Raw genomic sequence first — 25,013 nt, forward strand, 5'->3', positions numbered from 1 at the left:
ATCTAACCTGTCCAAGTTACCCTGCAGCTGCTTAGCATCCTCCTCACAGCTCACACTGCCACCCAGCTTAGTGTCATCTGCAAACTTGGAGATATTACACTCAATTCCTTTGTCTAAATCATTAATGTATATTGTAAATAGTTGGGGTCCCAGCACTGAACCTTGCGGTACCCCACTAGTCACTGCCTGCCATTCTATTCCTACTCTTTGCTTCCTTTCTGAGATCCAGTTCTCTATCCACATCAATATTTTACCCCAATACCATATACTTTAATTTTTGCACGCTAATCTCTTGTGTGGGACCTTGTCAAAAGCCTTTTGAAAGTCGAAATACACCACATCCACTGGTTCTCCCTTGTCCACTCGACTAGTTACATCCTCAAAAAATTCCAGAAGATTTGTCAAGCATGATTTTCCTTTCATAAATCTTTGCTGACTTGGACTGATCCTGTCACTGCTACTACAGCTTTAATAATTGATTCCAACATTTTCCCCACCACCGATGTCAGGCTAACCAGTCTATAATTCCCTGTTTTCTCTCTCCTTTTTTAAAAAGTGGGGTTACATTAGCTATCCTCCAATCCATAGGAACTGATTTAGAGTCTAAAGAATGTTGGAAAATGACCACCAATGCATCCACTATTTCTAAGGGCACTTCCATAAGTACTCTGGGATGCAGACTATTATGCCCTGTGGAATTATCGGCCCTCAATCCTATCAATTTCCCTAACACAATTTCCTGATTAATAAAGATTTCCTTTAGTTCCTCCTTCTCACTAGACCCTCGGTCCCCTAGCATTTCTGGAAGGTTATTTGTGTCTTCCTCAGTGAAGACAGAACCAAATTATTTGTCAATTGGCCTGCCATTTCTTTATTCCCCATTATAAAGTCACCTGATTCTGACTGCAAGGGATGTACATTTGTCCTCACTAATCTTTTTCTCTTCACATATCTACAGAAGCTTTTGCAGTCAGTTTTTATATTCCCTGCTAGCTTAATCTCATACTTTATGTTCCCCCTCCTAATTAAACCCTTTGTCCTCCTCTGCTGAATTCCAAATTTCTCCCAGTCCTCAGGTTTGCTGCTCTTTCTGGCCAATTTAACTGCCTCTTCCTTGGATTTAACACTATCCCTAATTTCCCTTTTTAGCCATGGTTAAGCCACCTTGCCCGTTTTATTTTTACGCCAGACAGGGATGTACAATTGTTGAAGTTCATCCATGTGATCTTTAAATGTCTGCCATTGCCTATCCACCGTCAGCCCTTTAAGTAGAATTCGCCAGTCTATCCGAGCCGATTCACGTCTCATACTGTCGAAGTTACCTTTCTTTAATTTCAGGACCCTAGCCTCTGAATTAACTGTGTCACTCTCCATCTTAATGAAGAATTATACCATATTATGGTCACTCTTCCCCAAGGGGCCTCGCACAACAAGATTGCTAATTAATTCTCTCTAATTACACAACATCCAGTCTAGATGTTGGTTCCTCGACATATTGGTCTAGAAAACCATCTCTTATACACTCTAGGAAATCCTCCTCCACCGCATTGCTACCAGTTTGGTTAGCCCATGATAACTGCTGTACCTTTACTGCACGCATCCCTAATTTCCTGTTTGATGCCATCCCCAACCTCACTACTACTGTTTGGTGGTCTGTACACATCTCCCACTTGCGCTTTCTGCCCTTTGGTGTTCTGCAGCTCTACCCATACAGATTCCACGTCATCCAAGCTCATGTCCTTCCTTACTATTGCGTTAATCTCCTCTTTAACCAGCAACGCTATCCCGCCTCCTTTTCCGTTCTGTCTATCCATCCTGAATGTTGAATACCCCTGGATGTTGAGTTCCCAGCCTTGGTCACCCTGGAGCCATGTCCCCGTAATCCCAATTACATCATATCCGTTAACAGCTATCTGCGCAGTTAATTCATCAACCTTATTATGAATGCTCCTCGCATTGAGACACAGAGTCTTCAGGCTTTTTTTTTTAACACTCTTTGACCTTTAGAATTATGTTATAATGTGGCCCTTTTAGATTTTTGCCTTTGATTTCTCTGCCCTCCACTTTTCCTTATCTCCTTTCTAACTTTTGCTTCTGCCCCCATTTTACTTCCCTCTGTCTCCCTGCATAGATTCCCATCCCCCTGCCATATTAGTTGAAACCCTCTCCAACAGCACGAGAAAACACTCCCCCTCAGACATCGGTTCTGGTCCTGCCCAGATGCAGACCGTCCGGTTTGTACTGGTCCCACCTCCCCAGAACCGGTTCCAATGTCCCAGGAATTTGAATCCCTCCCTCTTGCACCATTCCTCAAGCTACATATTCATCTTAACTATCCTGCTATTTCTACTCTGACTAGCACGTGGCACTGGTAGCAATCCTGAGATTACTATCTTTGAGGTCCTACTTTTTAATTTAACTCCTAGCTGCCTAAATTCAGCTTGTAGGACCTCATCCCATTTTTTACCTGTATCGTTGGTACCTATATCATTGGCATCCATTAAGTATTGGATTGAATCGTGTTTTCCTGTTACTGCCGTTATCATTAAGAAGCCACACTTTCTCAGCGTACTAGAGAAGTAACAATACCAGGCACTCTGGAATCTACCGACCCACCTGTAGATGATTACGGGGCCGGAATTGTTCCTTTGCGCAAGGCCCGCTGGCACCTGTGGCTGGCGCTGACAGGGCGATAAGTTGTATGCGCCCTGGGGTAGGTGGGGGAAGCGACCCAGCCGCAATTGCCCTGGGATGCTAAGGGCCAAAACATCTTTGCGTCACGCCCCGAAATTGGCGTCCCGGATGAGGAAAATTGCCGACCCTTTTGCGCTCTGTGTGGAAAATTGCCCCGTGGGAGAGCGGTGGGCATCCGTAGATGCAAAGCTGTCGGTGGCTGGGCGCTGCGGCCACCCTTAAATGGGAGGCCTAGTGCCGAGGCTGCCATCTTAATTTAATTGTCGGTCGACTCTGGAGTCAGCCCAACAATGGCGGCTGCTGGTCCGGCCGGGCTAGCAACAGGCAGCCCGGCACCCCCCTCTTGGGCGCTGGGCCACTGGCCAGCCTCAGCATGTGGCTGACTCAGCCAGCACCGCACTCCCACCTCCCTACCGCCCCGAGAGCGCCAGCATCATTTTTGAAACTTCAAGTGCCCAATTCCAGGTCTCCTGCATGCTGCTGCCACCTGGTGATAAAAAAATCTGATAATTCAAGTTATGCACCCCAAACCCAGCACGGCACAATTTCGCCCCCAATATCTTCCCACCTGATAGATGGCTTGAGGGGATACCCCCATCTTGGATGAATCTATTGGAAACTACACTAGACTGCTGCATATTCCATTTATTTGTGACTATGGGGTTTTCATCAAACCTGTGGCCTGGTTATTTACTACATTTATTGACATAAACAAGTTGGGTCATTTTAATAATAGTTGATGCGCAAAAATTTCCCCAAGAGCTAAAACCCTGTGATTTGCAGGTCTTGAAATGAACCACAGATGAGCTTTAAAATGTCACCTCAGTTTAATAATGCCGGTTGCTAATAGTAGCGCTGTAAGTGACAGCTTCATTTTCAGGTGTGTGAAGTGAGGAGATTACCATTGATCCTTTTGTTATGGAAGACTAAAAGACCCCCTCTCCATCTCTGTCACTGGCACGCAGAGGCAGCGCGATCATTCACTGTGAGGGTCACTGAGGAATGTCTGAGCTGGGATAGTTCCTATTCAGACAGTTTGTCATCGCAGGCTTTACACTGAAGTAAATAAAGTGATTCACAGGTATTTTTTCATGTCTGATGGTGGCAATTTTTATCCGCATCAATGCATTCCAGGCAGGAAATGCAGGCTGCAAAAAATGCAAGCTTGTTATTCCAAAGAGGCAAGTGCTGGTGTTTTACAGCAGTGCACAGGGTTTAGAAGATTATATGGAATTTTTCGCAATTCAACAGTTACAGAAATGCTCAAATCCAACAGATTTTCAACTGGAAATAATTTGCCTCCAGACTTTGAGATGGCAATGGGAATCATTCCACAACCACTCTGCTATTAATGCAAATTTCAGAGTCTCCCGCATTGTTATCCACTCTTCTGTACAATTGGGAGGATTTTGGGCATGTTATTTATGTGGGTTTGTACTCAGCAGAGTTTTTATTATGTTGTTTCGATTCAATACATGCTCATGAATACAAACTTGGTGACAACCTCACAAAACACACATTTTGGATTTGCACCGTCACACTTTACTGAGAAGACCTGGTTATAAGTGAGGGTATCCTCCTGAGACAGGCAACATCACAAACCTCATAGACACTGGCCCGAAATTCCTTTGGTCATGACCCTGGCAGGGCCAATAAATCAATTAAAAAAAAAATGTAAACCTCCAGGGATCCAGGCCTCTTGCTCGGCCTGGAGCCCACCCATGAGGCCCAAATATATGGCCTTGCGTTGGTCGGTCACACCTTCACACACTGGGTGTACTGGTCACCACAGAAACGCTGGGGCCCTTTCCAGGTCCAGGGGCGGGAAAGCCCAGTTTAAGGAGACCCCGCCCTCTTCACGTTGTTTACTTTGGAAGGGGCAGACTGAGATACCAACCCTCATTAGGCAGCCAGGAAACTCTGGGAAATGCCGGAGACCTGGCACAACTTTGCCGTATTACTGGTGATAACGCTGGAGTTAAACCAGAAGACTGACAGAACCCCCGAGGATGTTCAACCCAAGCCTCTAACATGCATTTGGATGAGTGCTTCATATGCTCATGTTAAATCCCTCTAAATGGTTTTTTAATATGGATCCTAACCCTTTGTGCAATATAGTGATTGGGAAGTATACTCCAGATAGTCTAACTGCTGCCTCAGGTAGGAATGTACAGGACTGGAAAAGACCCATTGGGCTGGCCCGAGAATTTAAATTAAATTACACCTATGTCCCTCCTGAACAGCATCAAAGTTATTCAGGATGTTCTGTCTCTAGTATCCCACTCTGAAGACATTCCTGCTTTTAATCACTCTCTGTTAAAGAGCTTCCTGGCATCAGCCGCTAAGTCCCTTTGTCCTGCAGCTATGTTATTTAACCAACTACAGTTCCGCATTTACCCTTTCTACTTCACCCAGTATCTTTGATAGATTTATGCAAAACCCTCTCAGTTGCCTCCTTTCAAGGCTGAAGAGTCTGTTTCCTATCCTTTCCTCACTTCCCACCATCAAAGATATCATTAGACGTCCTTACAGATACAATTGACAAGTGATACCATACACTGCCTGTGAGAGTCGAGGATAGACAGACTAATTGGAGCATTTGGTATACAAAACCTCTGTGTAAATCAGCCTGATTGTTCTCAGTTCTATTATATTTGTTCAATTGTGACTGACACAAAGAAATTTGGTTTTATGAAATAAATTCAATCCTCCATAACCACAACAGATACACAGCAAGAAAAAGATGAGAGCGTTTCCCTGCTGCACTGTACGCTTCAATAACAGTTGACACAGGTAGTTATACTCAGTGGGAAGCACTCTCGTCTCTGAGTCAGAAGATTGTGGGTTCAAGTCCCACTCCAAAGACTTGAGCACAAAATCTGAGCTGACACTCCAGTGCAGTTCCGAGCATCTGGTCATTATCACACTGCTGTTTGTGGGAGTTTGCTGTGCACAGATTGGCTGCCACGTTTCCTGCATTACAACAGTGACTACACTTCAAAAGTACTCCAAAAGTAAAGCGCTTTGGGACGTCCTGAGATCGTGAAAGCTGCTATATGAATGCAAGTTCTTTCTTTGTGTAAACTCTTCTGTGAGTTTTTAAATTTTATAATTGAACTTTAATTGGCATTTGATATGTCCTTACTATACAGTATAAATGCACACGAGGCCCATGCTTGAGAGAAGGTCAGTCCGTGACCTGTCCTTTACTCCATAGCACTCAAGTGATGGAAGTGGGTGGAGCTTCCCCTTTTATATCTGAAGGTCCAGGTTAGGAGTGTCTCCCACAAGTTCACCACCTAGTGGTCATTGTTCTCACAGTGTACAACTTAGGTCAGATTATACATGCGTTACAATGCTGGTTGAATACATGACATCACCTCACCCCCCCAAAGTCTTATTGGGATCACAGGTTGAGTCTCTCTGGTGGTTTACGCTCTCTTGTAGAGCGCCTGAGTTGGGGCTCCGGGTGTTGGGCGCTGGCCTGAGTGTCTGCTGTTTGCGGTGCCTCAGGCCTGTCCAGACTGCCCACAGTGACTGGGCTCTCCTCCCTTTGGTTCCTGTGTTCGGTGACCTGTGGAGGAGTGAACTCTATATCGTGTTCTTCCTCTGCTTCTTCTATGGGGTTGCTGAACCTCCTTTTTGTTTGATCCACATGTTTGCAGCAGATTTGTCCATTGATAAGTTTAACTACTAGAATCCTATTTCCCTCTTTGGCAACCACAGTGCCTGCGAGCCATTTGGGCCCTGCAGCATAGTTGAGGACAAAAACAGGGTCATTTACATCAATACATTGCGCCCTCGCATTCCTGTCATGGAAGTCATATTATGACTGGCGCCTGCTCTCGTCAATTTCTTTCATGATGGTGTGTATAAGGGATAACCTGGTTTTGAGCGTCCTTTTCATTAGCAGCTCTGCGGGTGGAACCCCTGTGAGCGAGTGTGGTCGGGATCTGTAGGCCAACAGGAGGCGTGATAAGCGGCATTGTAGGGAACCCCCTTGGATTCTGAGCATCCCCTGTTTGATTATCTGCACTGCTCGTTCTGCCTGGACGTTTGAGGCCGGCTTGAACGGTGCCGTTCTGACATGGCTTCCCCACAGTAGGCAATCGGCCTGAAATCGAGAGTTCATCCCTGCGCCTGTGAAATGGTTTAAATTCCTCAGGGCATGCCCTGTACATGGCTGCCCAGTCCCCATTCAGGACACATTTCTTGACTAGAGACAATAGCGGGTCTCTATTTGTCCAGACTTTAATCTGACGGGCTGTCATGGGTGAGCCTTCGCTTCCGAAAGCTTCAACAGCCATGACCATCTCAGCAGCATGCTCGGTAGCCCCCTCAGTGGTGGCTAGTGGGAGCCTGCTGAGTGCATCGGCGCAGTTTTCGGTGCCAGGTCTGTGCCGAATTGTGTAGTCATAGGCGACTAACTTGAGTGCCCACCTCTGTATGCTGGCCGATGCATTTGCATTTATGGCCTTGTTGTCGGCCAAAAGGGTCGTTAGGGTTTTGTGATCTGTCTCCAGCTCAAATTTCCTGCCAAACAGGTATTGGTGCATTTTCTTTACCGCATATACACATGCGAGCGCCTCCTTTTCTACCATCCCGTAGCCCCTTTCTGCCTGGGACAGACTTCTGGAGGCATAAGCTACTGGCTGAACTGACCCTTGGCATTGACATGCTGCAAGACACAACCGACACCATAGGACGACGCATTGCACGTTAACACAAGTTTCTTACATGGGTCATATAGCGTTAAGTATTTTTCCGCTTCATTGCACCTAGTCCTTTTCAGTAATTGGGGTTGAAAGGGGGGATGAAAATGATCAGTGCAGGCCAAGTTGAGTGGCCTTGTTTTTTCTCAATCGCATCCTCGTCGCCATTGATGCGTCCTTACTATACAGTATAAATGCACACGAGGCCCATGCTTGAGAGAAGGTCAGTCCGTGACCTGTCCTTTATTCCATAGCACTCAAGTGATGGAAGTGGGTGGAGTTTCCCCTTTTATATCTGAAGGTTAAGAGTGTCTCCCACAAATTCACCACCTAGTGGTCATTGTTCTCACAGTGTACAACTTTCGTCAGATTATGCATGGGTTACAATGCTGGTTGAATACATGACAGCATTGATCCTATTCTTCATTTACAACAATCGCAATCCAACAGGTCTGGGCATGTTTTAAAGCTGTAGAACATAAGCAAATACCTCATCTAACCCAAGGATAAATTTCTGCAGAATAATGTTGTTGTGAGAATTGTATTTGATTTCCTTTTGAACAAGAGAAGCACATTGCGAAATCAATGGAGAATATAAATTGTGCTTTCCTTTCTGCTAGTTTAAGGATCAACAATAACCACACACCTCAGTAGCAGCACATCGCTGAGGCTAGAGATTAACTGGGGTCACTTTATTAAAGCATTCCAAATCCAGCTTCATCAACTCTCTCCTGAGTACTGAATTCATATTTCTCCAGCTTTGAGCAAAATATCATTGTAATAGACCAAGTGGCTGGCTGCAGGAGTTAAAAGTATTTCTGGGTGTACAGGTCTTGGATCTATCACTTGACAGTGGCAAACATTAAGGTCGACAGTCAACAGGTGTGGAAACGCTCCCCAGTGGATGAAACTGGTACTGCAGCATTTCAGTTCACTATACAGGGCCCAAAGGGACTGTGCTGCACTGGGCAGCTGGTTTTGTCCTTGTATCTGAGACACAAAACTGCAGAAATTGATGTCCCCCTCAATCAAATCAACATCATTTTTTGAGTAAAAAATAAATTGCACCGAAGTATTAAGGTATGTCATGTGCTGCAGATTTCCCCTCCTTTCTCTGACATTTTTCTCGCCTTCTCCCCCTTCCTTCCCTTCTCATCTCCTCCCCTCCCCTCCCCACCCCTCCACTCCCTTCCCCTCGCCTCCACCCCCTCACTTTCCCTCCATCTTTTGCCCTCCCCTCCCCACCCCTCCACTCCCCTTCACTCCCTCTCTCTCCCCTCCCCTCACCTCCCCTCCCCTCCGCACCCCTCCCCTCCACTCATCTCCCTCCCTTCCCCTTCCCTCACCTCCACCCTCTCATTTCCCCTCCATCTTTTCCCCTCCTCTCCCCTCAGCTCCACCCCTTTACTTCCCCCCTTCCCTTCTCCTCTCCTCCCCTCCCCTCCCCTCCACCCCCTCACCTCCCTCCATTCCCCTCCTCTCCACTCCCTCTCCTCACCTCCTCTTCCTCCCCTCACCTCTCTCCCTTCCCCTCCCCTCCTCTCCCCTTCCCTCTCTTCATCTCCCTTCCCCTCACCGTCCCTCCTCTTCGCTCTCCAAGGCATTGACTTATTGTTGGCATATAGCTCCACAGGAACCTTTCATTCCCCAATACCTTACCTAAGTGACCATTCTTCATGTGTGAATCTAGCTATTTAACTGCTAGATGCCTCATAGCTGGGCCGACTCTGTCCTTGTTCAATGTCAGCACACACAGACACAGTTCCAACAGTAATCACAGTGCAGGGTTCAGGAGTGGCTGATTTCCCCCCATCCCCCCGCACCCCACCCCCACCCTCCCGAGCCCAGGCCACCAACTACTGCCACACAGCTCATATTAGATCACTCAGCACAGACCAGGGATTGAATCCGGGATCCTTCTGGTCTGTATAGCTCAGCTACACACTGTCCTAACCAGCTGAACCATCGATTAGCTGGGAAGATCCTGGTTGATTTTCCCTTACTAAATTCCGGGGCCCTTATTTGCATCATCCCTGCTGCCTCACTGGCTGAGGTCAGCTGTAGATATTTATTTTCGAGCCTGGGATTGCCTATGCTTTTCACAAGAGAGTGGCTGACACCCAGACAGACCTGGTTTGCTCTCCTCATCTCCCCTTAACGCTTCGGCTGAGTTTACGGTTGCAGAAATTGCGGGTGCTGATTGCTGATTTTCTGATCTAGCCTTGTATGTGTTTTTTAAATCGCCAGTCCATTCGAGAAGTCACTGGATATATCCTGGCAGCCCTGAACCAGTTTGAATATCTGCCTTTGGAAAATCTAAGGATCATTCGTGGGACAAAGTTGTATGAAGAACGATACGCACTAACGATCCTGCTCAACTACAAGAAGGATGGGGCCTTTGGATTGAGGCAGCTGGGTCTGCAAAACATGACAGGTAAGACCTGTTGACCTATACCATACATTGATAATGGGCTTCCTTTAGTTTGACGCTCACTGCGCTGATTCAGTTCACCTGTCAAACAAAACTTGCAGAATAAACCTTACTGACCCTATATTGCTTCAGTCAGAAGACATTTAAGCAGGAATAGAATACAAAAGTAAGGAAGTGATGCTAAGCCTTTATAAAACACTGGTTGGGCCTCAGCTAGTGTTGTGTCTAGTTCTGGACACCACATTTTAGGAAGGAAGTTAAGGCCTTGGAGAGGTTGCAGAAGAGATTTACTGGAATGGTACCAGGGATGAGTACGTGGAGAGATTAGACAAACTTGGATTGTTCTCCTGAGAGCAGAGAAGGTTAAGGGTGGGGATTTAATTGAGGTGATCAAAATCATGAAGAGTTTTGATGGAGTAAATAAGGAGAAACGGTTACCACTGACACAGTGCTACCCTGAATGAAAGAGCAGGGATGTGGGACTAACGAGATAGCTCTTTCAAAGAGTCAGCACGGGTATGATGGGCCGAATAGTCTCCTACTGTGCTGTATGATTCTATCAATAAAAACAGATAATTCTGAAAATGCACAGCAGATTGATCGGCATCTGAAAGAGAAAAACTTGAGTGTGTTGCTTTGTCACAACTCAAGCATGTTGTGATGTAGAGTCTGCTTGAGTTTTAATCCCAGTTATCCAACATACAACGGCTGCATGTAAGGCTCCGGCTGCAGCAGAAGACTTTGCAAAATAAATAAACTAACCCTGTTGCTTTTGTAAGGAGTACTGATATTCCTTGCAAGAAGAGAGTCATATATCCAAGCTTGCCGCTGATACTAAGGGCCCAAGTTTGCCCCCGCGCTTAGAACAAAAAGTTACCTTGCTATTCTCCCTGCAGCTGGAACAACGAAGGCCCTCGGGGAGCGCAGCACAAATGGCAGGGGGCGGAGCCAGGACCCGGCGCTGAAAACAGTGCCGGGAGCTCTGCACATGCGCGCTAGAGTGTGCGCACATGTGCAGTAGCTCCTCGCAGCCCGAATCTGTGCAGGCTGTGTGGGAGGAGCCCGAAGAATGCCGTCCCTAGCCCTGGCCGAATGGGCTCCCCATCATGACCTGCGGGAACAGTGCCTGCCACGTTCACCCGGGAGTACTATAAAGACCATAAAGTCTGTAATAAATGAGTTTAAGGTAAGTTTCTGGAGAGAAAATGATTGAAGGGTATGGGGATAAGCTGGGTTTCTGGGGTTGAAATTATTTAAAAAGGGATGGGCTTGTTTCTAAACATGTGTCTGTTCTCCCCCACCCCTTGGAGTTGTGTGTTTTTGCATTAATTTCTGAAGAAGCAATTACAATGAGCTTTCTCACAGTGGCTCAGCCATTTTGGGGTTTACAATGACAAAGCTAAAAATGTATTGTTGTGCAGACAGCTTCAAATAATTTGATAAACTATAGAAAAATCACTTGAGGGTGTAAAGATCTTGTGTATCTGGATGTTTTAAGGTACTTTATGCAGCTTTTATCTTCACCTACCTGTTGCATGTAGATTTGTGTTAGTTTACCTAGGATTCAGTAAAAGCAATCAATATGGTAAAGGAGGGGCAGTTCTGAAGCACGTCTGATTTAGCAATGCATGAAGCAGTAAGCTTGTGATCCAAGACGTACGTTCGGAGGAACTGACTGAGATAGTCAGTTGTGATTAGGCATGTCAACAGTTAATTAGCAGATTTACTACGTCAAAAAATAGTTCCGGTGTGGGATGGTGTAATCACTTTTAAAACATTATAGTGATTGATTTATTGGTTGATTTATTGATTTATTGATTTATTTATCATTTATTATTGATAATGGCTCTTTATTTGTAAAAGCATTTGTTTAATGCTTGTAAACTTCCCTTCCCGCCCCCCTCCCCCCCCACCCCACCCCATCTCTCGTTCCCTGCACTTAATTTCTCAAATGTAGGCAAGGTTTTTCTGAGCGTACAAAAATCTACACTTACTCCATTCAAAGTGAATTTGGAGTACGTTTTCGCTGCCTAAACTTGCAAAACAGGCGTAAATGGCTGGACACACCCCCTTTTGAAAAGATAACTTCTAAAATAAAACTATTCTAACTCACTAGAACTGGAGCAAACTAAATGCCGAGAATTACAATTTCTAAGATGTTCCATTCTCAAGTAGTTGCTCAAAAAAAATAGGAGCAACTCAGGCCGAAACTTGAGCCCTAAGATTGGTGGCATAGTAAGTAATGTAGATGGGAGCATAAAATGACAAAGAGATATTGATAGATTAATTGTGGGAAAAACTGTGGCAAATGGATTTATATGCGGGTAAGTGTGAGGTCATCCATTTTGGACCAAAAAAGTATAGATCCAAACATTACTTAAATAGTGAATAGCTAGGCACAGTGGTGGAAGAAAGAAAGACAGAACTATAGCGCCTTGCATGATGTCACAAAGTTCTGTACAGCCAATGAAAAACGCTGCGTAGTGCTGGTATAATGTAGGAAAACAGCTATACAAAACCCTGGTTAAATTACATCTGGAGCACTGCGTACAGTTCTGGGCATCACACCTGTGAAAGGATATATTGGCCTTGATAGGAGTTCAATGCAGATTCACCGCAATGGTGCTCCAAGGGTTAATTTATGAGAAGAGATAACATAAACTAGGCTTGTATTGCCTAGAATATAGAAGGTTATGGGACGATTTGATTGAAGTTTTTTGGATTTTGAATGGAATTTATCGGGTATTGGAATTTATATTGGAGAGAAACTTTTTCTGCTGGTGGAGCAGTCTAGAACAAGGGAGCATAACCTTAAAATTAGAGCCAGACCATTTAGGGGTGAAGTTAGGAGACACTTCTTCACACAAAAGGTGGTAGAAGTGTGGAAATACCTTCCACAAAAAGCAGTAATGCTATCTCAATTAATAATTTTAAATATGAGATCAATAGATGTCTTTTAACCAAAGGTATTAAGAGATATGGAACCACGGAGGGTAAATAGAGTTAGGATACAGATCAGCCATGATCTAATTGAATGACAGAACAGGCTCGGGGGACTAATGGCCTCCTCCTGCTCCTATGTTTCTAACTCTTAGCTGTACAGGACAAAGCACTGAGGCCTTGAGATTGCGCCGTGAGAATATTAACGTGAGTGCTCTCAATCTTCGAAAGAAAGCAAGACTTGCATTTATACAGCGTCTTTCATGACCACCGGATATCTCAAAGTACTTTACAGCCAATGAAGTACTTATGAAGTGTAGTCACTGTTGTAATGTAGGAAACATGACAGCCAACTCGCGCACAGCAAACTCCCACAAACAGCAATGTGATAATGACCAGATAATCTGTTTTTGTTATGTTGACTGATGGATAAATATTGGCCAGGACACTAGGGATAACTCCCCTGCTCTTCTTTGAAATAGTCTCTTGGTATGAAGTTCCTTTATCCTGCTATTTCAACATTTATTTAACTGGGTTAATGTTTCCAATAAAATCATCATCATCATAGGCAGCCCCTCGAAATTGATGAGTTCTTAGATGGTTGAACAGTCCAATACGAGAACCACAGACTCTGTCACAGTTGGGACAGACAGTCATTGAAGGAAGGGGTAGGTGGGACAGGTTTGCCGCACGCTCTTTCTGCTGCCTGCGCTCGTTTTCTGCATGCTCTCAGCGATGAAACACAAGGTGCTCAGCGCCCTTCCCGATGCACTTCCTCCACTTAGGGCGGTCTTTGACCAGGGACTCCCAGGTGTCAGTGGGGATGTTGCACTTTATCAGGGAGGCTTTGAGGGTGTCCTTGTAACGTTTCCTCTGCCCACCTTTGGCTCGTTTGCCATGAAGGAGTTCCGAGTAGAGCGCTTGCTTTGGGAGTCTCGTGTCTGGCATGCGAACTATGTGGCCTGCTCAGCGGAATTGATCAAATGTGGTCAGTGTTTCAATGCTGGGGATGTTGGCCTGGACAAGGATGCTAATGTTGGTGCGTCTGTCCTCCCAGGGGATTTTTAGGTTCTTGCGGAGACAAGATCCTACAGGAGACAGGATCTCCGCAAGATCCATTAAAATAGCAAAGAAAGAACTACATAGGAAAGTATTAAAACAATCACGCTAGTGTTCTCACAGCACAAATTCAAACCATGAGCTTATAGCCAATAGGAGTTTAAAGGGTTGAATTATGAGGACAGGTTGCATAGACTAGGCTTGTATTCCCTTGAGTTCAGAAGCTTGACGGGTGATCAAATCGAGGTGTTTCAAATGATTAAATGATTTGATCGGATAGATACTGTTATATATGTAAACCTGTAATTACCATGTCTAACCACCAGAGGGCTTATCCCCTGGAGTCCCAAGGGATCCCACAATCTCTTGGGAGCACCTGTATATAAGGAGGCCTCACAGGCTGGAAAGGCATCTGAGATCTGTAACTGAGATCACTTACTTTGAGCTTGCCGTATGTAGTCTGACTCCTTATCCAAGACATAACAACTGGCGACGAGATACAGATGACGGACCCCAATGCAACAATGCAGAGAACTGTGGGCATCCTGGAGAAATTTTCAGAGGGAGATGATTGGGAAACCTTCATGGAGCGACTTTACCAATACTTCGTGGCCAACGAGCTGGAAGGAGAAGGGAACGCTGCCAAAAGAAGGGCGATGCTCCTTACCATTTGCAGGGCACCAACGTATGGCCTCATGAAAAACCTGCTCGCTCCAGCAAAACCCACAGACAAGTCATACGATGAGTTGTGCACACTGGTCCGGGAGCATCTAAATCCAAAGGAAAGCGTTTTGATGTTGAGGTATCGGTTCAACATATACAAGAGGTTTAAAGGCCAGGAAGTGGGAAGCTACGTTGCCGAGCTAAGGCGCCTTGCAGGACATTGCGAATTTGAAGGACACTTGGAGCATATGCTCAGGGACTTCTTTGTAATTGGCATTGGTCATGAAGTAATACTTCGCAAACTTTTGACTGTAGCGTCCCCAGCTTCTATTGCAACAAGTTAATGAATTTAGGAAATTGCAACCGATTGCTTATGCATCCAGAAGTCTGTCTAAGGCAGAGAGGGCCAACAGTATGATCAAAAAAGAAGTGTTAGCGTGTGTTTATGGGGTAAAGAAAATGCATCAATATCTGTTCGGGCTCAAATTTGAATTGAAAACCGACCATAAGCCGCTTATATCCCTCTTTTCTGAAAATAAGGGGATAAATACGAATGCATCGGCCCGCATCCAGAGATGGGCGCTCACGTTGTCTGCATACAACGATGCCATCCGCCACAGGCCAGGCACAGAAAACTGTGCCGATGCTATCAGTAGGCTACCATTGCCCACCACCGGGGTGGAGATGGCAAAGCCTGCAGATTTAGTTATGGTAATGGAAGCATTCGAGAGTGAGCAATCACCTGTTACCGCCCGACAGATTAGAACCTGGACGAGCCAGGACCCCTTACTGTCCTTAGTAAAAAATTGTGTGCTCCACGGGAGTTGGTCTAGTGTCCCGTTAGAGATGCAGGAAGAAATAAAGCTATAGCAGCGGCGCAAAGATGAAATGTCTATACAGGCAGACTGCCTCCTATGAGGTAATCGGGTAGTTGTGCCAAAAAAGGGCAGGGGCACTTTTATTAGTGATCTCCACAGTATCCATTCAGGCATTGTAATGATGAAAGCGATAGCCAGATCCCACGTGTGGTGGCCCTGTATCGATGCAGACTTAGAGTCCTGTGTGCACAAATATAATATATGTTCCCAGTTAAGCAATGCACCCAGGGAGGTGCCATTACGTTTATGGTCTTGGCCCTCCAAACCGTGGTCTAGGGTTCATGTCGACTATGTAGGCCCATTCTTGGGAAAAAATGTTTTTAGTGGTTGTAGATGCATACTCCAAGTGGATTGAATGTGTGATAATGTCGGTAAGCACGTCCACTGCCACCATTGAAAGCCTGCGGGCTATGTTTGCCACGCACAGCCTGCCTGATGTCCTTGTAAGTGACAATGGACCGTGCTTTACCAGTACCGAGTTCAAGGAGCTCATGACCTGCAATGGGGTCAAACATGTCACGTCTGCCCCGTTTAAGCCAGTGTCCAACGGTCAGGCAGAAGAGCAGTTCAAACAATCAAGCAGAGCTTGAAAAGGGTAAATGAAGGCTCACTGCAGACTCGCTTATCCCGATTCCTGCATAGTTACCGCACAAGACCCCACTCGCTCACCGGGGTCCCTCCCGCAGAACTGCTCATGAAAAGGGTACCTAAGACAAGGCTCTCGTTAGTCCACCCTGATCTATACGAACAGGTAGAGAGCAGGCGGCTTCAGCAGAATACATATCATGATCATGCAAATGTGTCACGCGAAATTGAAGTAAATGATCCTGTATTTGTGTTAAACCATGGATAAGGTCCCAAGTGGATTGCTGGAACTGTTTTGGCCAAAGAGGGGAGTAGGGTGTTTGTGGTCAAACTCGCAAATGGACTCACCTGCAGAAAACACTTGGACCAAACCAAACTCAGATTTACGGACTATCCAGAACAACCCACAATAGACTCTACCTTTTTCGACCCTCCAACACACACACAATTGGCAACCGACCCAGCGGTTGACCACGAAGCAGAACCCATCACCCGCAGCAGCCCAGCAAGACTCACCACCTCCAGCAGTCCAGCAAGGCCAGCTGCACAGCAGCCCAGCTAAGGCCCAACAAACAACTCACCAACACCAGCATTTGCACCGAGGCAATCAACCAGGGAAAGGAAAGCCCCAGATCGACTCGCATGTAAATAGTTACACTATTGACTTTGGTGGGTAGTGTTAGTATGTATGTAAACCTGTAATTACCATATCTAACCACCAGAGGGCTTATCCCCTGGAGTCCCAAGGGATCCAACAATCCCTTGGGAGCACTTGTATATAAGGAGGTCTCATAGGCTGGAGAGGCACGCTGAGATCTATAATAAAGGACTACAGTCACACTTAGTTTGAGCTTGTAGTATCTAGTCTATCTCCTTATCCAAGACATAACAGATACAAAGGAGCTTATATCTCTGGTGGGGGAGTCCAGAACAAGTGGGCAAAATCTTAAAATAAGAGCTAAGCCGGTCAGGAGTGAAATCCGCAAGCACTGCTTCACACATGCAGACGTGATGTCGTGACCTTGTGAACTTGTGTTATAGGATCATGTGGTAATAATGGGAGTGTCTGCCATGTCACAATGACATCAGTAAAACACAAGAGGCAGCTCCAGCAGCACTTTTACTCCTCCCAGTAAGACCAGCAGCTGCTGGAAAAACTCAGTGTGGAAAAGAAAGATGGTCAGGTTCATGTTGATATGGCTGCTGGATGCACCAGCAGCTGAAGTGAATATAAACGTATCTTCAGACAGCGTAGAGGCGATCAGGATGGGGAATATCGGCTTCATACAAGGAGGCACTCTAGAGGCCTTATATCAATTTCAAGACACCTCACAAACACTCTGTCCCTTCTTACCTTTAGTTATCTCTCTGTTATATCTGTTGGGAGAAATGGCTGCAAGGGCACGGGTTAAACAGTTTCAATAAATCAATCTCCTGAGTGACCAAGAAGAAAAACAGTTTGCACCTTATGTTGTCTGTGTGCTAAAATCTATCGGTGTAGAGATCTGAATCAAAGAACTGATTGGTGGGGTTCCAAAATAGTTAACCACCCAGAACAATGCACAATGCATAAGGAAACAGGAAATCATTGAAATATTCACCTGAACATGCTTCAGTTTGGTGAGTGTTTACTGGAGTTTCAGTCACTGACTCCTTGAGGTCGGAAGAGGATGCATTGTATACACAGCAATCCTATTGTTGAATACACGTGCCCTGACTCATCCACGTCATTCTCTGGTGCATTCTTAATAGGGTTGGGTTACCACAGGCATTTGTTTGTTAGTTTTGTGAGTCAGTTGATCCCATTTGGAACTGTGATTATCTCACAGGAAGCCAAGAAAGCAGACCCAGAGGACAGAAATGGAAATTAGTGAATTGTAAATTTAGAACTGGTACATCACTAAGGATCCGTTGACTCAAACTGTGAAGAATCTTCAGGATACTCTGCTCGGCTGCGTAATAGAAGGTGACACGCAGCTAGCATTAGCATGGGTCAATGGAGGAATACCAAATGGCCTTCCCTTATCCCTAACATTGTGCCGTTATACTTAGGGGCTTTTCCCACTCCTCCACCAAAGCTTCAGCAGGAAAGCTGTGGAAATGGCGGCGCTATGATGGAGTTACGGCCGTATTACGGCTGAGTTATGGTGGACGAGTGGTGTATTCCCTGTGGAAATTCAATCCTTCTCCAGCGCATATCGAGCATGATAAAATAATGAAAGCAGGAACTCCATGGCTCCAAAGCGCTGAGTGCAGGAGGTGTAGGAATTGAGGTTGCCCCTGCAATTCCCTACTTGGGCCACGTCAATAAGCGGAAATGTGGCCCAGTCAGGGCATAAAGATTTGCCACCTCGCTGACTACCGCCATGGATGTCAGCCGGTCTCACTAAATTCACTTTTGCCGCCTCACTTACCGGCTGGCAAAACCACAAAATGGTTCAGGGAGCCATCGATTGTGGCATTGCGGCCTCGAGGCCCCGCCTCACAATGGAGAAGTGTTTCACAATTGAAAGGGCTGCCACTCCCTCAACATTCATCTGGTCTGCGATCACAGGCAGATGATCCTTGCTGTCAATGCACGCTATCCTGGCAGCTGCCACGATCAGACAATTCTTTATTGGCTCATCCAAGTGTAACTATTTACAAGAATTCATAGTCAACCAATGTCACCATTTCTGGCCACTAGCACACACGTATTTAGCAGCTCTTTCTCAGTGCTTTCCCACCCCTTCCCTTCTCCCCTGTCCCACGCCTGCTGCTCCTCCTCAATGGGGTCTCAGTTCCTGCAGCAAGGCTGGTAGAAGGTCGCTCTGTTGGCACTGCTGCCACAGCTGATGGCCTAGAAGACATTCCCCAGTAGCTCAGAGCCTGGAAGGCCCGGCTGCGGACTGCATCACCTCAGCCTGGGCGGCAACACTCTGTGGTGGATGGGTTGCAGAGAGCGGCACAGGCAAGGGCAGAAAAATATCATACTGAGAGAGGACATCACATTTCAACATGCCGGACATGGTTCTACTCCCTTGGGGCAGAGCCTCAGCATCTGGAGCTATCTGGATGAGCACAGATTGCTGTCCTGCTTCGGCAATGTTAGGTCCCCATGGAACTGATGGGGCCCCAGACGCGATGACAGCAGTCAGTGCCTGTGTGGTATCAAGTTGGCTCTGCATAAGCACAGACTGCGCCTGCTAATTGATGCCACCATGCACTGAAGACATGAGAGTCTGCAGGCCTACCATAGCATCGGCCTGGTACTCAATGGCTACTGCCACGTCAGCCGTAGCCCATGCCACCATGTCTGGGACCTCATGGTCACTTGAAGCAACTAACATTCATTGGTATCTACCAAAGATGGGTTCGACGGGCTGCTGAGAGGCATGTGTTACAGTTGAGGTGGACTCCTCTATCCTCACAGTCAGTGTATCGATACTCTCAGGCACTCTTGACAATACACCCAGCACATCGCTGTGCATCCGCAATGATTGTCTTGTAACATCCTCTAATTCGGGCTCATTATCAGAGTGCTGCTGAGCATCACTCACCCTCCGGGGAGTTGGTCCCCTAGTCTCCCCTCCCCCATGGCATTCCTGCAGGCCACTGGGTCTAGGAGCATCACCCACCTCCATCTCCCCGATCACGCCTTCCGCCACAATGCTGCTGGTCCCACTCTCTGAGGCCGCTGGATCCTCCGTGACATCCAGAAAGGTGTCCACCACCTCCTCTTCCTCTCCACCGTCACCCGCAGTGGAAGGCTGAGGTGCAGGCCCCCGGCCGTCTGAGTCATCATCTGAAAGCACAAAGCCAGAGACGAGTGGTTACCTGCAGGGGAGGGGGCCAGGATAGGGAAAGGGGGTCAGAAATATCAGTCTCATGGAATGTAGTGAAGGATTGTGGTATCGGGACTAAGTGGCCTGCTAGAGGCTGCAAAGGAACTCAACATACCGTCACAGTCCCGAGGGGGCTCGCCCTCACCCACTGCCACCACACCCACTTGTGCGCCCATCAGAGCCGATACACGTTTCTCCACAGGAGTCAGGGGTTACACCTCAGAGTCCCATCCGGTCTGCATCTGGTCTCTTCTGCTCTGTGCAAGCTTGGCCTGCAAGATTAACGAGAATGTCAGAGTTAGCCCTTCTATCCATCTGTCCGAAGTGCCTTACATGGTCAGAACATGTTAATGCATGAGAGTTTTTAAAGGTCGATGTAACTTCCATTAGCTGCGAGTACTTGGTGTGGCAATGCTTGAATGAGAGGGTGAGGACCTAACAGTTACTGTGAGGATAGCGTCTTTCAGACACATATGAAGACTGAGGAGGTAACAAGATGAGGGGTGGGTCTCACAACGGAGTAGGAAGGTTAACAGTGCATGCAGGCCCTTGGAGTGGGTCAGGCTGCAACTGTGAGCCTTGCATCTGGCCTCACCCACGTAGAGCATGGGACCAGATACATTCACATTGAAGAGAGACTGCACATTGAGCTCAGAGCATGGCATGCTCAAGCTAATGGTAAAGATACTCACCCTCAGCAGCCATGTCATGTCGTTCCACTTCTTGCCACACTGTCCTGGGCACCGTGTCACTCGCTGAGACTCTTTGAGTGACTTTCCGCCAGAGCCTGCATAATGTTTGGGGCTGTGGCCTCCTTCCAGCCTCCGTCTTCAGTAGTTGCCGCTGCCTCTCCAGGGCATCAAGCAGTGCATCTATAGCGGTGTTTTCTGAGCGGCCTCCGGCCTGCGAGCACCATCGGAGCAGGCCGGGGAACAGAAGGAACAGCGTGGCGGCATAACACTCCAAGGAGAAGCAGGTGCTGGAGCAGGAGAGCAACGATAGTGAAGAGGGCATCTGGATTGGATGTCACCAAGATCTAGGTCGCTGAATGGAGCGTGGGCAGATACAGCAGGAGTGGCGAGGTTGGGGCGAAGGAGCGGCGAGTGATCGTGGAGCGACGTGATCGGGGCCCAGGAGAGGCGTGAGTTCAGGGCCCAGAAGAGAGGAGGGCCCAGGGGCAGTACGGGCCAGCCCACACTGCGATATGTGTGCGCACTAGGTCCGTGCAGCAGAGCAGGTCTCCAGTCGTCTTGGTTAATTCTTGCCACTGGACCAAGACCTAGTTCTGTCAAGCCCGTGTGGTGGCTGGTGTGCAACGGTTACCACACGTTAAAAAAATCCAAGCACAGGCATCTTCCACCCTTCAAGATTTAGTTTGGGACCTGGAATTTTAGGCCCTTCATTGAAACACCTGTGAACTTTTTGACGTGGAAGCAAGTCATCCTCGATTCGAGGTACTGCTATGATGATACGGCGGTGTCTGAGAAGTGGTGAACACGCTGGCAAGCTGCTGTTGTATCTGCCATCTTCACCCTGTGAATGAGTGCGTAGGAAGCGAATATACGCACGAGGTGGTGCCGTGCCCAATCACCATCTCAATTGAATCCAGGTGGCGGCAGTATGTCTGTGGTGCAGTTACAAATAATGATTGCCGCCTGGATGTTGCCGCTTCACTTGCTGCCCCACTTACACTGCTTACTGCCTCCAGAGTAGCATGCAACGCCTGAGTTAATGCTGCAATCCCCTTTTCAGGTGGCAAAACTGAATTTCGCGGTTGGTGGCAGCAACTGCCGCCTGGCATTAAAATCTACATTCAGACGGTGATGCCACCTCAAAAATGGCGTCACCCAATTTCGACCTCCTAATCTTTCACTCTCAGGGTTCTTATAGGCACTGTTGGATATTGCATTCACTAAAGCTTTTCTTGTTAAAATTCAATGAGTTGCTTCAACAATTAGTCATAATTAGTAACCTTTAAAGAAGTATAAAATATATAAGCGATGCAAAAAGCATCTGAATAATCCTGACCAAAGAATCTTGTGTTAATTGCACACCCGCACTCCAGGAGTGATCCAAATTCATTAAAGGGCCCTCCTCACAGGTGAAACAACCCCAGTAATATCACCAACTGTGCAGTATCCTCTTTAACGATGTGAAATGTGGAAAAAGATCCTTATGGCTCAGTGGGTAGCTCTCTCACCTCTGACTCAGAAGGTTGTGGGTTCAAGTCCACTCCAGAAACTTGAGCAAAAATCTACGCCGACACTCCCGTGCATTGCTGAGGGCGTGTTGCACTGTAGGAGGTGCTGTCATTTGGATGAGATATTAAACCAAGGCCCTGTCTGCCCTCTCAGATGGATGTAAAAGATCCCATGGCATTATTCTGAAGAACAACAAGAGAGTTCTCTCCGGTGTCCATGGCAATATTTATCCCTCAACCAACATCACTAAAAACAGATTAACTGGTCATTATCCATTGCTGGGAGTTTGCTGTGCGCATATTGGCTGCCCTGTTTCCTACATTGCAACAGTGACTAGACTTCAAAAAGTATTTAATTGGCTGTAAAACACTTTGGGCTGTAGAATTGCACATCTTTCTTTCTCTTAGCTTGTGAGCAGATTTGTACAGAAGCTGAAAAATATAGTCGATATGCATGTGAAATGGTGCTAGAAAGGTAAGTGGGGAGTGTCTGAAACTGTTACACTTCCACACCTTATCTTATGTTACTCCCAGCTACCAAACACTAGTTAAACTGCTATAATCTGTGTGCAGGCAAAAATGTCACCTGACATTTTAATTAAGGTAATCATTCAGAGGAGTTAATTATCTTGTGGGGTCAACTGCCAAGATTGTGAAAGATGAATTCCTCAACAAAAGATGAAACATACAGGTTCACTGCACTCAGCAATAAAGGCTGGAGTGATTTAGAGACTTTGACTGTGAGCCACCTTGCAGTAGAAAGCTGCAACTCCGGCATGCCCCAGTCTAAAGCAAACAATGTTCCTCTCTACCAAAATCCAGCAGGATAACTTTTTCCATACCATTATGGAAGGAAGTGGCTTTATGTCCCATTAGCTCTTGTAGTCCCTGGTAGTGATGTACAGTTTATACTACTTTAATGCTTTTTTCCCCCCTCTTATTCTGATTAGGTGTCAGCTTGACTCAGTGTAGCACCCTTACCTCTGAATCAGAGGATGTGCATTCAAGCCCCTACTCTCAGCTATACTTCACTGAGTACTCAGGGGTGACTGCTGTATTTGTAGTGTCCCTGCACCTTGCTACAAACTCACAGACACGGTCACTCTGTGAGTTTATTGCCAGGACCAAGGAGTGCTGACCCTGGGTGGGACCTCCCCTTTTATACCTGGAAACCCAGGTGAAGAGTGTCTCCCGCAAGTTCACCCGCTGTGGTCAGGGTGTGCATTTCTAGGATACAGGTACAGTGTACATGAGTTACAGTTACATGACTGTGTCATTGCAAGATGGTTAAATACGATATCAGCTCCCCCCTTAAATCTTTTTGTTTCAGAGGTCAAGTCTGTCAGGTGGTCGACGGTCTATCATGGAGCGCCGCAGTTGTGGCTCTGGTGGCTGAGCCTCGGCACGCGTCTCTGTCACTTGAGGTGATTCTGGCCTGTCTGGGCTGGCCGCAGGGACTGTGCATGCTGAGGGCTGTCTTTGTTGCTCGTCCGCTGGCAGTGGTGTGGGTGTCATCTCATGCTTTTCTTCAGGTTCCTCCATGTCTATACTGAACCTTTTATTTACTTGGTCCAAGTGTTTGCGGCATATTGTTTAGTCGGACCACCATGACTCTATTTCCTTCTTTGCCAATTACGGTGCCCTCAAGCCACTTGGGTCCAAAAGCATGGTTAAGAACAAATACCGGGTCATCTACTTCTATACACCTCCCCCTTGAGTTTCGATCATGGAGCTCGGTTTGGGACTGGCGCTTGCCCTCAACAATGTCGGCCAGGGCTGGGTGAATGAGGGACAGCTGTATCTTGAGCGTGCGTTTCATGAGAAGTTCCTCTGGTGGGACTCCCGTGAGCGAGTGCGGGCGGGACCTGTAGGCCAGCAGGAGGCGCTATAGGCGGTACTGAAGGGAGGCTCCTTGGATGCGTAGCATGCCCTGTTTTACGACTTGGACCTCCCGTTCCGCCTGGCCATTGGAAGCCGGCTTGAACGGCGCTGTCCGGACGTGCTTGATACCATTGCCCGACATAAACTCCTGGAATTCATGGCTGGTGAAACACAAGCCATTGTCACTGACCAGGATGTACGGCAAGCCATGGGTCGCGGAAACCGTACGCAGACGCTCCACGTTGATGGATGTCGTGCACGAGTTCCATATGATGCACTCGATCCGCTTTGACAACGATCAGGAACATTTTCCCCATGAACGGCCCCGCATAGTCTACATGAATACGTGACCATGTGGGCCAGGGCCACGGGCTGAGGACATTGCCCAGCTGGGCACACGTCGTGCACCTGCGAACCCAGTGTTCCAGATCTGAGTCAATCCCCGGCCACCATACATGTGACCGGGCAATGGCCTTCATTAACATGATGCCAGGGTGCTCGCTATGGAGTTCCCTGATGAACGTTTCCCTTCCTTTCTGGGGCATGACTACTTGTCTGCCCCATAGCAGACAGTTGGCTTGGATGGAGAGCTCATCCATCCGTCTCTGAAATGGTCTGACTTCCTCAGGACACGACCTGTGTGCAGGCGCCCAATCCCCAGTCAGGACACATTTCTTTATCATGGATAGGAGGGGGTCTCTGTTGGTCCAGAGTTTGATCTGGCGGGCTGTGATGGGGGAGCCTGCGCTGTCAAAAGCCTCAATGGCCATGACCATCTTGCCGTTCTACTCCGTCGCCCCCTCGGTGGTGGCCAGTGGGAGCCTGCTGAGCATGTCAGCGCAATTTTCGGTGCCTGGCCGGTGCCGTATGGTGTAGTCATATGCAGCCAGCGTGAGGGCCCAGCGCTGTATGCGAGCTGACGCATTGGCGTTGACAGCCTTGACAACAGGGATGTTAATGGCTTGTGGTCCGTCTCCAGCTCGAACTGTCTACCAAAAAGGTACTGGTGCATCTTTTTCACACCGTAAACACACGCGAGTGCTTCCTTCTCGACCATGCCGTATCCACGCTCTGCCTGGGAGAGTGACCTGGAGGCGTAAGCCACCGGTTGGAGTCGGCCGTCATTGTTACCCTGCTATAACACAC

General features: G+C 47.3%; 1 protein-coding gene across 1 annotated transcript in view; it reads left to right on the top strand.

Moving 5' to 3' along the window:
- LOC139255129 (receptor tyrosine-protein kinase erbB-4-like) overlaps positions 1–25,013 on the top strand; it is a 1,872,364-nt gene that overhangs the window by 627,134 nt on the left and 1,220,217 nt on the right. Inside the window, exon 3 of the mRNA XM_070873872.1 lies at positions 9,654–9,840. Coding sequence (XP_070729973.1) covers positions 9,654–9,840 — 187 coding nt within the window. The remainder of the gene's footprint in view (positions 1–9,653; positions 9,841–25,013) is intronic.

This window comes from Pristiophorus japonicus, chromosome 3 (genome assembly GCF_044704955.1).
Source record: "Pristiophorus japonicus isolate sPriJap1 chromosome 3, sPriJap1.hap1, whole genome shotgun sequence".
Lineage (NCBI taxonomy): Eukaryota > Metazoa > Chordata > Chondrichthyes > Pristiophoridae > Pristiophorus > Pristiophorus japonicus.